The following is a 14,295-nucleotide window of genomic DNA, read 5'->3' as shown; positions in this document are numbered from 1 at the left end:
AAAACTAAAACAGCAAAGCTAGCTTCCAGAAAGGCAATTTTGTTAGCTAAGGTGTGACTTGAAAAAGTTAGAACTTATGGTGTGGGCACCCAGTACCCGATGGTCAGTCAAAAAACGTTCGATTACTTATCAAGCAGTAATTCTTGATTTGCCGGATAATGGAGTATATTCCAGATCAAAATGCTTTGCTTGTTCAATTTAAAATATTTAAAAAAATATAATGACAGAGGACACTTTTTTGATACCTAAAGTATTAACGAACAAAGAGCTCAAAAACAAAAAAGTAAAGTCTAAAATCTTAGTACCAAACAAACATGTAACATGCCAAAAAGAACTCCTTCGGTTTACTTCAAATACTGATAACATTGACGTAAAACAAAAACATAAACAGAAATTAACCATCTTAAAAGATGCGAACAGGCTTTCCCATCGTTGTCTTCAAGTATAAGCACCGAACCTGAATCCCATTAAAAACAAATAGCGTAAGAAAGCGCATATTTTCCTTCTTTTACTTGTCATTGATATGCTTGGTTAACTTAAAAAAATATAAATGTTAATAAGAGATTACTCACATTTTGCCAATTCTTTTTCAACAAAGAAACAAGAAAATTGACACTCATTTGCACATTCTGGAATATTTGCTTCTCCTCCATGTCGCAGTTTCCGACAGCGACACCCATGCAGAGAACCTTCTTCAGCTGAAACTTAACTGTTGCCTTGGTCTCGTTAACCTTTGCCTCAAGCGATTCCTGGTGAGAAACAAGGGTCGGAAACTTACCTGCATAGTCAAATGTCAAAAAAGTCAAACATCATATAATATTACCAAGTGTAAAAGATAAGAGTTAATTTTGATAGTATAACCATGGTTAATAAGATGAGATACACATACCAGCCTTGTTCAAACCGGGGCCCAACAAACGAGGAATCTGCTTGATCACAGACTCAGAAGCTAAAAAAGCTTGGTGACCCTTTGCAAGCTTCTTCACCATCTTCTTATTCTTGTTTAGCTTCTTTAAGCTCTCAACATCCATATATTGAAGTCCAATTTTTTGAGCCTACAATTATAGTAGACAATATAATTACACATTCCATTGTACAAAATTTCAAAAAATATTCACAATTTACAAAGCTATCAAACAAAAAAATAAAATTTGTAGACTCAGCAGTGCTTTAAAACAATGTAATCTTCAAGGTAACTAAAGTATTACTACCAAACCACCATTTTCAACCACAGAAAGTGACATACACACATCTATACAGTACTATTTTGTATAATTAATTCAATTCAAATGATACAATTATGAATGATGATGAGCTCAGAATCTAATTATTTACCTCCTCAACATGCTGGGCATCTCCAAGCATGCAAACCTTTAACTTAGGTCTAGGAATGTGTGGCAGCTTAACCGTACCACTGAAACGCTTATCCTTCTGTGGATCGTAGTTCTTCAAACCAATCTGGAGTTCAATAGTCTCGGTGAAGTTACGTTTTTTCTCTTTGGCATCAGCAGTAATCTGAGTAATTGCCTCTCTGAGGGCTTCACTTTGAAGCTTACTACAAAACCAAATTAACCATAAATCATAACAGAGCATTTTCTACATAATATTAAAGAGTATACAGTTACACACTTGCAACTTAAGAGGAGCAGAAAAAGCAACAAATTCGAAATAGGCCCATAACTTTTAGATTCTATATTAAACCAAAATATCATTCCTAATTGTTAAAATGAGATCATAGCATGTATAACATACGATAATAACATGAGCATGTCACTAAATTGTTAACAACTTATAAACTAAATTCTAATTCTAATATATATGTTAAAATTGCAATTGTACATAATACATTAATAATTAATAATGCTAAATAATTCATTAAACCAACAGCTGCAAGTGATTATAGATGAATTAGTCAAAATTTCATTCACATATTTGGCTACAATTTCTCAAACATATATTTAATCAAAATGAGGTTCTCGAACATCAATTTTAGTATAACAACAAATAAAATCGAAAACCTTACTACTGCAATCTATAAACATACCTCATTTTCGGAACCTTTTGCTTTGCTTAAACTTCGATTCTGCTAAAAAAAACAAATAATAAATATAAATTCTTTGCTCAAAAAAGTTTAAGCTATCATCAAACTGTACCAGCTATTACTAAATTCAGAAGATTACAATGAACGACTAATTACAATAATAATGAATATATAATGATAACAAAATCGATAGATCAAAGATTTTATAATGAAGATATAAATTAAATTAAATACATGTATAATACAGAATAAGCAAATAAAATGTAAATCAGATTTATATAGAACGTTAAGATTAAACGCCAGAAAGAAAAGGAGAAGATCATACCTCTGCTAAGAACCCTGAAATTAGGGTTTCAAATGCACCAAAAACAGCTGATAATATACGTTGTATATGAGGTCGAAACCCTAAATCCATAAGCAGCGTAATGGGCCTGTTAATATGTGGGCCTTAAGCCAGCCCATTAACGTAAATCATTAAAAAGGCAAATGAAATAAAAAGGGGAAATTTGCCAATGCCCTCATTCAGATGTCTTTAAAATTACCCTCAATAAATAGAAATTGCAACATATGCTCCCTGTCCACGTACGATGCATGGATGCTCGTGCGTGATGCGTGGACTGTGGACACCGAGCACTTTGGCAAAAAAGAGCTATTCTACGAAACAGAGCGTACACGCATAGGACAACACGCATGGTGCACGCACAGTGTGCTTGATATCGTGCGCGGTGCGTGTTTGATGGGATAAGATAAGGATATTGTGGATAAGATTTCTTGATTTATTCGATTATCAAGATCTTAAAAAGCAAAACTGGGGTCCCGTGTATCACCTTTTGTGATTTATTATCGATAATTAAGACGTTAAAAGCCAAAAGAGGGGAGTCCCGAACACAAATAATGACCATTAAAAACTGGCGGGAATAAATAATGCGATTAAAAGCCAAAAGTGGGGGTCCCTTAGCTCACGGGCACCTGTAAGTCTGTAACTAAGACGTCCATAAATATCACCTTTCACTAACACCATGATTTTTATCACAAAACAACATCACCCAACAACAAAACGCATCAGATATCTCTAAACAGGGGTTACCACCACCATCACCAGTGTGTAAATTTGAACAGGGGTTAATTTTTTTTCTTAACGACATATTTTCGCATCGAATACTCTCATTTGCAATACACACACGCTAGGTAGGAAACTCCAAGGATTGATCCGGGTTGCTTATCGCGGGTTCCGGGTTGCTTGGCAACTAATCGCGGAAAAATCCCGGAGAAAATGTCCCCCTTATCGGAATTGAACCCGGGATGCTTCACAACTAATCGCGGGTCCCCTTACTAATGCTTGGAAACCACTCCGGTTCTAGTTGTGCTTTAAATGCCCAAATGAAGTCGGCCAGTGTATTTGAACCATGGAGTAATGTTTGTGCATTGAACCTGAAGTTAACATAAACTGACCGGTTCATTTGGACATTGAATGGACAACAATCACTGAATGTGCAACACGTACGCAAGATTGTTTAGTGCGTTTAGTGTGTGGTGCATGGTGTGTGGTGCGTGTGTGGTGTATGGTGCGTGTTGCACAAAAATGAATCCAACATCTACTATATTTTAAAACCCGAAAGAAGAAAAGAAAAAATATGTTTCATGTAACATCCCGCCTTTTTCCGTCAACTTTTCCGTTTAACTATTTATGTTCCGTTATATGTTTATAACACGTCTCGTTGATACGTGTTTGAATTATCTTGTTTAGGTAATTCCCACACCCGTTTTAAAGTTAAGGGACCAAACTTGCCAAAGGTTGAAACTTTTGACTAGGTCAAAGAGTCAACCCTCATCCTCATCCATTCAATCTCATCTCTTTCACTCTTACTACTTCAACTTTTCTCTCAACTTCCATACAAAGATTCATCATCCAAAATCGAGCTAGCGGTCATCTTGCCAAACAAATTACATATTTGAACTCCTCGTGATCTCCTCTTCGATTCCATACCGACCTCATCAAATTTGGGTAACTTTCTAAAATCACTAATTTTATGTGTTCTTGAGATTTTTGAATTAAAAGGTTGTTAATTAGTGTCTATGGCTCAAGTCTAGTTTGATTATGTGTTTTGTATGCTTGTTCTTGCTATTTTAATGTAACTAGTTCACATTGAAAGTTCACATGCTTAATCTTGAATTTTAAGTGGTTATATGTTGTTTGATGTTAAGAGTTCATGTTTTAATCTTGTTCCTAGTGTTACTAGCTTCATTTGGATGTAAAGATTTATCAAAGAAACCTCTTAAACTTGATTATGAAATTTGGTGATTTTTGGTTAGGGTTTCATGAACTAGGAATGGATTTTTGATGCTTTAAATGCTTGAAAATGTTGATTGTAAGTGTTAGGTTGTGTTGTATGCTTAATTACCTTCGCTACGGCATATCGTTCGTGTAATTTGGTTGCCAAATCATTAAATTGCATTTATGACTTGTATGCATTGAATGGGGAACATTAATTGTGGTTTTTGGTTGTTATAAGTGGAAGTTTTGATTGAGTAAATGCGTTTAGTTATTCTCCTTGTCAAATTACCTTTCTAATGATATATGATATGCGTTTTAAGTGTTTTCGGTGCATGAGATGTGTTAAATTGTATTTTGGTTCGTGACTTGGACCATTTTTCTGCAAACTGCATGTTTCCCAGGTATTGCGCGCCGCGCATATACCCGCGCGCCGCGCAGAATTAGAAATCCCAGATGTTTGCCTTCGTGGTTAAGTTCTGACCAGGATTTACACTTGGGTGCACGCCGCGCAACCCATAGCGCGCCGCGCATACTGCCCAGCTCATTTTGTCTTTGTTTTTCATGTCACAAAAATGTTTCCCGCTTTACTAAAACCCCGTTTACCATGAAACTTGACTATTATGCTCGTATATGACTTCTCATCATGAGAAAATTGTCGGACACCCGACCCGACCCCGTTGACTTTGACTTTGACCAAGTTTGACTTTTAGTCAAACTTAACCAAACGATTATACAATCGTTCTAACATGCTTAACTACTTGTGTCGTGCATGAAACTTGACAAATTGATCCACGTGCTATATTAATCGAGTCGTAACGAGCCATAGGACTAATTGAACATCTTTGACCCTTCGTGACTATCGTTATTGATACAACCTATTTGTTTAGGTCAAGACTAGCATTGTTCTTTGCACACGTTACTTGTCGAAGTACTTTTTGTTCGTGCATACAAGGTGAGATCATAGTCCCACTTTTACTCTTTTAAACTTACTTTTGGGATGAGAAAACATAAACGATTCTTTTGAACTAAGTGAACACAAGAACGGGAAAACAAACATTCTACATACGAGTTTAGAACGAAAATCCTCAATCCGATTATCATTAGTTACATCAGATGGTGTAAGCGAGAACTTATGTTATATGGCCATATGGGTTGACAACCCTCATCTTTGACGGTTCGCTACCGTCTACGGATGAAATATATTTTCGGGAAACAGTGTTGTTCTAGCACTAATTTATGGGGTATTCAACGGACGGAATGTTAAGCTTTGATAATTGGGTGCTCGTGAATATTAACTTTTAGAATGTACTATGACTTTATCAATATTGCAACTCTTGTGGTTCAGCTTGCTTTTACTCATTTACTTATTTAAACCTATGATTTCACCAACATTTTCGTTGACAGATTCTCTATGTTTTTCTCAGGTCCTTGAACTTAGGTGATACATGCTTCCGCACATACTTTTTGATACTTGCATTGGATGTCGAGTATACTTGCATACGTGGAGCGTCTTTTTGGCTATTTTAAACTATGTCGCACGTGTTTCATATGAACAATAACTTTTGTTATGTACTTGTCTTGGGAATTACTTTTGTAAACATTGAAACATCCTTTATGAAATGTATGCGACATATTTTCGGTCAAACTTTGTTATAAATACTTATAACCATGTAATGGGACCATACGTAGACGACGCCGTCACTTGACGATTTGTCGGGGTCGTTACAAGTGGTATCAGAGCCTTGGTTGTAGGGATTTAGAGTTCATTAGTGTCAACCCCGAGTCATAGGGTACATTGGTGAGTCTAGACTACAACCGGCATATAGACTTGACATAGGAATTACCTGACTACTTGTGCATTTATACTCGAACTCTCTTACTCATATCTACTCTTATTCTATCTTACTCTTGCGTTGTATGATTTAATTGACACGCCACCTTGACTATATGTAGTAATGTCGAATGCACATATGAATTAGGGTAATATAATTTCCGGGATTATATTACGGTGACTCATATGAACATTCCGACATTATGACATAAAGAATTTAAGGCGGGTCAAGGATAATTTTCTCTCTATCTTTATTCCATATCACGGTTAGTATTATTTAGAATACTAACCAATGGTATTCTTTTGTTTTGAAGGAACAATGGCTCCTCGCCGTGTACGACGCAATGAAACTCCCGAACAAGCTCTCGAACGGATGATAGCTACCGCCGTAGATGCGGCCATGGCCGGTCACTCGTCCAACAACAACAATAATAACAACAACAACCAAGGAGCCGGTAACTCTAGCGAAGGGTGCTCCTACAAAGCTTTCATGGGGTGCAAACCTCACTCTTATGATGGAACCGGTGGACCGGTTGTGCTTACTCGTTGGTTTGAACAAACCGAGGCCGTCTTTAGCATAAGCGGTTTTCGGGATCAAGACAAGGTCAAATACTCCACCCACACTTTCTCCGGGATTGCTCTAACATGGTGGAACACCTATGTTCAATCGGTGGGTACAGATGAAGCTCATGCCCTCTCTTGGGCCGATCTAAGGGAAAAGATGATTGTTGAATATTTTCCGCGCGAAGAAACCCGAAAGCTTGAGGAAGAACTAAGAGCTTTGAAAGCGGTCGGAAACGATCTTAAAGCTTATAATCAACGCTTCGCCGAACTATCCTTGATGTGTCCTAATCTTGTTAACCCCGAATCTCAAAGGATTGAGCTCTACATGCTCGGTCTTCCAAAAAGCATCAAACAAGGGGTGATGTCATCCAAACCCACTACTCATCAAGCCGCTATGAACATGGCTCGCCAACTAATTGAAACGGTTGACGAAATCGTAGTGCCGGCTCCTAAGGCCGAGGACAAGTCGGGTGGCAACAAAAGGAAATGGGAAGCCACTCCATCAACCAACTACAACAACAACACCTTCACCAAAAAGCCCTTCAACAACGACGGCAAGAAGGGTTATATCGGAAACTTACCTTTGTGCAACAAGTGCCACAAACATCATTACGGCGAATGTAACAAGCTAATTTGTCACCGTTGCCAAGGAGTTGGTCATAGGGTCAACAATTGCACAAGCACCGCCCCCGTTGCTCGAAAGGGGCCCAATCCTCCAAAAACGGTCACTTGTTATGAATGTGGCCAAACGGGCCATTATAAGAACGAATGCCCGAAGAAGAAAGCCAACCCCAACAACCGAGGACGAGCCTTTAACATCAACACCGAGGAAGCCCGAGATGACAACGAACTAGTCACGGGTACGTTTCTTCTCAACAACACTTATGTTACTTGCTTATTCGATTCGGGTGCCGATAAATGTTTTGTGTCTAAGACTTTGACTCCTACTCTTTGCACTCCACCACACCCTTTAGATACTACTTATTCCATCGAAGTGGCCGATGGAAAACTCTTAAGTGCCGACACATATTACCGGGGGTGTACTTTAAACATTTTGGGTAATGAATTTGAAATTGACTTGATACCCATGGAACTAGGAAGTTTTGATGTAATAATCGGTATGAATTGGATGGTCAAAAATAAATCTCACATTCTTTGCGACCTTCACGCAATCCGAATTCCTATCGAGAACGGTGAACCATTGATTGTCTATGGCGACAAAAATTTCACCGGACTCAATCTCGTTTCATGCCTTAAAGTTCGAAAGCTACTTCGCAAGGGTTGTTTAGCAATTCTTGCTCACATTAAGAAAGTCGAGGCCGATGAGAAGCGCATCGATGATGTGCCAATTGTTAGTGACTATTCCGATGTATTTCCCGACGAATTACCGGGTCTTCCACCTCATCGACCGGTTGAATTTCAAATCGATCTTATTCCAGGAGCCGCACCCGTAGCGCGTGCACCGTATAGACTCGCCCCATCCGAATTGCAAGAATTGCAAAGTCAAATCCAAGAGTTACTTGACCGTGGTTTCATTCAACCTAGCCATTCACCATGGGGCGCTCCGATTTTGTTCGTTAAGAAGAAAGACGGATCCCTACGAATGTGCATTGATTATCGTGAACTAAACAAATTGACGGTTAAAAACCGATATCCTCTTCCTCGCATCGATGACCTCTTTGATCAACTACAAGGGTCTTGTGTATATTCAAAAATCGATCTCCGTTCGGGTTATCATCAACTAAGGGTTAAGGGGGAAGATGTCTCCAAAACCGCTTTCCGGACTCGTTACGGTAGTTACGAATTCCTTGTCATGCCTTTTGGTCTCACTAACGCACCGGCGGTGTTCATGGATCTCATGAACCGCGTGTGCAAACCTTACCTCGACAAATTCGTTATCGTGTTCATTGACGATATTTTGGTCTATTCTAAAAGCGAAGAGGAACACAAAGAACATCTCCGACTCGTGCTTGAACTCTTGAGAAAAGAACAACTCTATGCCAAGTTCTCCAAGTGTGAATTTTGGTTGAAGGAAGTGCAATTCCTCGGTCACGTTGTAAGTGATCAAGGCATTAAAGTCGATCCCGCAAAAATCGAAGCCATTAGTAAATGGGAGACTCCTACTACTCCTACTCAAATTCGTCAATTCTTAGGTCTCGCCGGATACTATCGTAAATTCATCAAGGATTTCTCCTTAATCGCTCTCCCTCTAACCGCGTTAACTCACAAGGAACGAAAATTCGTTTGGACATCCGAACAAGAAACCGCTTTCCAAATCTTGAAAACTAAGCTAACCACCGCTCCTATCTTGTCACTTCCCGAAGGCAATGATGATTTTGTTGTATATTGTGATGCCTCGAAAAACGGTTATGGGTGTGTACTAATGCAATGAAAGAAAGTCATTGCTTATGCCTCTCGACAACTCAAAGTCCACGAACGAAACTACACGACACATGATCTTGAACTCGGTGCCGTCATCTTTGCACTTAAGTTATGGAGACATCATCTTCTTGGTACCAAAAGTACTATCTTTACCGATCACAAAAGTCTCCAACACATCTTCGATCAAAAGCAACTAAACATGAGACAACGAAGGTGGATTGAAACCTTGAACGATTATAATTGCGAGCTTCGTTACCACCCCGGGAAGGCAAATGTAGTGGCCGATGCCTTAAGTCGAAAAGAAAGAGCGGTGCCTCTTCGTGTCCGAGCTTTAAACATCACCATTCACTCCAACCTTAATAGCCAAATTCGTGTAGCCCAAGAGGAGGCTCTTAAAGACAACCACATCGGACGTGAACTTTTAAACATCCTCGTCTCTCGATTCGAAGTTAAGGAGAACGGACTTCGATATTACGCCGGAAGAATTTGGGTGCCTAGATATGGCGACTTACGAAACCTCATCCTAGACGAAGCCCACAAATCGCGATACTCGATTCATCCCGGCGCCAATAAGATGTACCATGACCTTAAAGAACAATATTGGTGGCCGAATATCAAAAAGGAAGTTGCTAGATACGTTGCCAAATGTTTGACTTGCGCTAAAGTCAAAGCCGAACACCAAAGACCGTCCGGGTTACTTCAACAACCCGAGATCCCACAATGGAAGTGGGAAAGGATCACGATGGATTTTATCACCAAACTACCGAAAACGTCGGGCGGTTATGATACAATTTGGGTCATTGTTGACCGTCTCACCAAATCCGCGCACTTTCTCGCCATGAAAGAAACCGACAAAATGGAGAAACTTGCACAACTTTACATCAAGGAGATCGTAGCCCGTCACGGTGTACCTTTATCGATTATCTCCGACTGAGATGGTCGTTTCATTTCTAGATTTTGGCGCACTTTACAAGAAGCGTTGGGATCGCGTTTAGACATGAGCACCGCATATCTTCCTCAAACCGATGGACAAAGTGAACGTACGATACAAACCTTGGAGGACATGCTACGAGCTTGTGTTGTTGATTTTGGAAAAGCTTGGGACAAGCACTTACCTCTCGCCGAATTCTCTTACAACAATAGTTATCATGCGAGTATCCAGGCCGCACCTTTTGAAGCGTTGTATGGTCGAAAATGTCGCTCTCCTATTTGTTGGGCCGAAGTGGGTGACGTGCAAATTTCCGGGCCCGAACTCATTCACGAAACAACCGAGAAGATTCTTCAAATCCGAGATAAGCTTCAGACGGCCCGGAGTCGTCAAAAATGCTATACCGACAAAAGACGCAAAGACCTCAAATTTCAAGTCGGTGACCGCGTCATGTTAAAAGTCGCACCTTGGAAGGGTGTCATTCGGTTTGGGAAACGTGGGAAACTAAATCCGCGGTATGTTGGCCCTTTCGAAATCTTAGAGCGTGTTGGAACCGTTGCGTATCGTTTGGATCTTCCGCCTCAACTAAGCTCCGTCCACCCTACATTTCACGTATCTAACTTGAAGAAATGTCTTGCCGAGCCCGATATCGTCGTTCCTCTTGAGGAACTCACTATTAATGACAGACTCCATTTTGTGGAGGAACCGGTTGAAATTGTGGACTACGTCGAGAAGGAATTAAAACAAAGCCGGATCCCGATTGTTAAGGTCCGTTGGAACGCCAAAAGGGGACCCGAGTTTACTTGGGAAAGAGAAGATCAAATGCGAAAGAAACACCCTCATCTATTCCCGGTTCCGGAAACGTCAGATTCCGAGGAAGAAACAACGACTACTACGCCTACCTAAATTTCGGGACGAAATTTCTTTTAAGGTGTAGGTAATGTAACATCCCGCCTTTTTCCGTCAACTTTTCCGTTTAACTATTTATGTTCCGTTATATGTTTATAACACGTCTCGTTGATACGTGTTTGAATTATCTTGTTTAGGTAATTCCCACACCCGTTTTAAAGTTAAGGGACCAAACTTGCCAAGGGTTGAAACTTTTGACTAGGTCAAAGAGTCAACCCTCATCCTCATCCATTCAATCTCATCTCTTTCACTCTTACTACTTCAACTTTTCTCTCAACTTCCATACAAAGATTCATCATCCAAAATCGAGCTAGCGGTCATCTTGCCAAACAAATTACATATTTGAACTCCTCGTGATCTCCTCTTCGATTCCATACCGACCTCATCAAATTTGGGTAACTTTCTAAAATCACTAATTTTATGTGTTCTTGAGATTTTTGAATTAAAAGGTTGTTAATTAGTGTCTATGGCTCAAGTCTAGTTTGCTTATGTGTTTTGTATGCTTGTTCTTGCTATTTTAATGTAACTAGTTCACATTGAAAGTTCACATGCTTAATCTTGAATTTTAAGTGGTTATATGTTGTTTGATGTTAAGAGTTCATGTTTTAATCTTGTTCCTAGTGTTACTAGCTTCATTTGGATGTAAAGATTTATCAAAGAAACCTCTTAAACTTGATTATGAAATTTGGTGATTTTTGGTTAGGGTTTCATGAACTAGGAATGGATTTTTGATGCTTTAAATGCTTGAAAATGTTGATTGTAAGTGTTAGGTTGTGTTGTATGCTTAATTACCTTCGCTACGGCATATCGTTCGTGTAATTTGGTTGCCAAATCATTAAATTGCATTTATGACTTGTATGCATTGAATGGGGAACATTAATTGTGGTTTTTGGTTGTTATAAGTGGAAGTTTTGATTGAGTAAATGCGTTTAGTTATTCTCCTTGTCAAATTACCTTTCTAATGATATATGATATGCGTTTTAAGTGTTTTCGGTGCATGAGATGTGTTAAATTGTATTTTGGTTCGTGACTTGGACCATTTTTCTGCAAACTGCATGTTTCCCAGGTATTGCGCGCCGCGCATATACCCGCGCGCCGCGCAGAATTAGAAATCCCAGATGTTTGCCTTCGTGGTTAAGTTCTGACCAGGATTTACACTTAGGTGCGCGCCGCGCAACCCATAGCGCGCCGCGCATACTGCCCAGCTCATTTTGTCTTTGTTTTTCATGTCACAAAAATGTTTCCCGCTTTACTAAAACCCCGTTTACCATGAAACTTGACTATTATGCTCGTATATGACTTCTCATCATGAGAAAATTGTCGGACACCCGACCCGACCCCGTTGACTTTGACTTTGACCAAGTTTGACTTTTAGTCAAACTTAACCAAACGATTATACAATCGTTCTAACATGCTTAACTACTTGTGTCGTGCATGAAACTTGACAAATTGATCCACGTGCTATATTAATCGAGTCGTAACGAGCCATAGGACTAATTGAACATCTTTGACCCTTCGTGACTATCGTTATTGATACAACCTATTTGTTTAGGTCAAGACTAGCATTGTTCTTTGCACACGTTACTTGTCGAAGTACTTTTTGTTCGTGCATACAAGGTGAGATCATAGTCCCACTTTTACTCTTTTAAACTTACTTTTGGGATGAGGAAACATAAACGATTCTTTTGAACTAAGTGAACACAAGAACGGGAAAACAAACATTCTACATACGAGTTTAGAACGAAAATCCTCAATCCGATTATCATTAGTTACATCAGATGGTGTAAGCGAGAACTTATGTTATATGGCCATATGGGTTGACAACCCTCATCTTTGACGGTTCGCTACCGTCTACGGATGAAATATATTTTCGGGAAACAGTGTTGTTCTAGCACTAATTTATGGGGTATTCAACGGACGGAATGTTAAGCTTTGATAATTGGGTGCTCGTGAATATTAACTTTTAGAATGTACTATGACTTTATCAATATTGCAACTCTTGTGGTTCAGCTTGCTTTTACTCATTTACTTATTTAAACCTATGATTTCACCAACGTTTTCGTTGACAGATTCTCTATGTTTTTCTCAGGTCCTTGAACTTAGGTGATACATGCTTCCGCACATACTTTTTGATACTTGCATTGGATGTCGAGTATACTTGCATACGTGGAGCGTCTTTTTGGCTATTTTAAACTATGTCGCACGTGTTTCATATGAACAATAACTTTTGTTATGTACTTGTCTTGGGAATTACTTTTGTAAACATTGAAACATCCTTTATGAAATGTATGCGACATATTTTCGGTCAAACTTTGTTATAAATACTTATAACCATGTAATAGGACCATACGTAGATGACGCCATCACTTGACGATTTGTCGGGGTCGCTACATTTCACGAACTTAAAACAGCTCATCAACTGAATCTTGAGTTTTCAGGATTACTGATCAACTTCTTTAATTTCCAGGGTGATTGATTTTGTTGACGATATCTTTAAGTTCTTGATGTTGCACCATTTTTTTACAAGATGTTATAAATCCCGTTCACCGCATTCTCCTTTCTCTTCAGTTCCAATCTTCGATATATGACTAAAATAACAACTCATGTAATCGCTCATTTTACCCCATTTCTCGATCATATTTGTCGTCTTAGGTGGTTTCGTTTCATTTTCACCAAATGGTACGTGTACACTGGATATAAGTCAAGTACTGCATAATATTTAAACTTAAAAAAAAATTAAAATACACTGTTGGTGGTATGATGGTAATCAGAGGCGGAGACAAGGGGGACTGAGTGGTGCTCAGCCTCCTCCAATGTCCAAATAAAGCCTAATTCTCAATTGTATTTTATGTCCAAATAATTATAAGCCTCCTTCAATAAGCAAGTTTCAAATGTATTATTATTATGTCCAAATAATTTAAATTAATTGGCTCAATCGTCCAAAACTCATATAATATACAAGTAGCCCATTATCATTACAAGTATTAGCTTGTTTTACATTATTATTAATTAAAAATTGTAAATAAAATATCTTTTTATCGAGTAAGCCACACCCATCTTCAAATTCTGACTTCGCCTATGATGGTAATAAGTACGTTGCAACATTAGAATCTTTTGATACTCGAATGTATTGTTATGAGTGTTTATTAATTTACAACAACATCCATCAAGTATATCCATCGACTTACAACCAAGGGAGAGTGGGATGACATGTATATAAGTTTTGTTTTGTAGAGAGCTCCTGCAAGTGCTTTAATACGCACTCCTTGAATAACAAACTTTATACTTGCGTGCTTTATTAGCAGTCATGTAGCAATGATAAAGATACGTCTTCTCGCAATCCTAATCATGATGCTCATCACTCT

At 38.8% G+C, this 14,295-nt stretch overlaps 1 protein-coding gene across 2 annotated transcripts; it reads right to left on the bottom strand.

Annotated features, from left to right (window-relative positions):
• Window positions 1-216: 216 nt before the first annotated feature.
• LOC139861983 (large ribosomal subunit protein uL1z-like) lies at window positions 217-2,464 on the bottom strand. Of its 2 annotated transcripts, none has more exons than XM_071850519.1 (6): window positions 2,367-2,464; window positions 2,045-2,083; window positions 1,336-1,555; window positions 890-1,055; window positions 573-778; window positions 217-457 (listed from the first exon to the last, which is right to left on the bottom strand). In XM_071850519.1, the coding sequence occupies exons 2-6, from the start codon at window positions 2,047-2,049 to the stop codon at window positions 404-406; spliced, it is 651 nt and encodes a 216-aa protein (XP_071706620.1). In that variant the 5' UTR covers window positions 2,050-2,083; window positions 2,367-2,464; the 3' UTR covers window positions 217-403. The 2 variants fall into 2 exon arrangements, with proteins under 2 accessions (XP_071706620.1, XP_071706621.1); XM_071850520.1 differs by having other exon boundaries at window positions 2,045-2,086; window positions 2,367-2,411.
• Between the last annotated feature and the right edge of the window lie 11,831 nt (window positions 2,465-14,295).

Source organism: Rutidosis leptorrhynchoides, chromosome 8 (assembly GCF_046630445.1).
Source record: "Rutidosis leptorrhynchoides isolate AG116_Rl617_1_P2 chromosome 8, CSIRO_AGI_Rlap_v1, whole genome shotgun sequence".
In the NCBI taxonomy this organism is placed as follows: Eukaryota; Viridiplantae; Streptophyta; class Magnoliopsida; order Asterales; family Asteraceae; genus Rutidosis; species Rutidosis leptorrhynchoides.
Note: the sequence above shows the minus strand (reverse complement) of the source record. Positions and strands in the feature narration are given on the sequence as shown.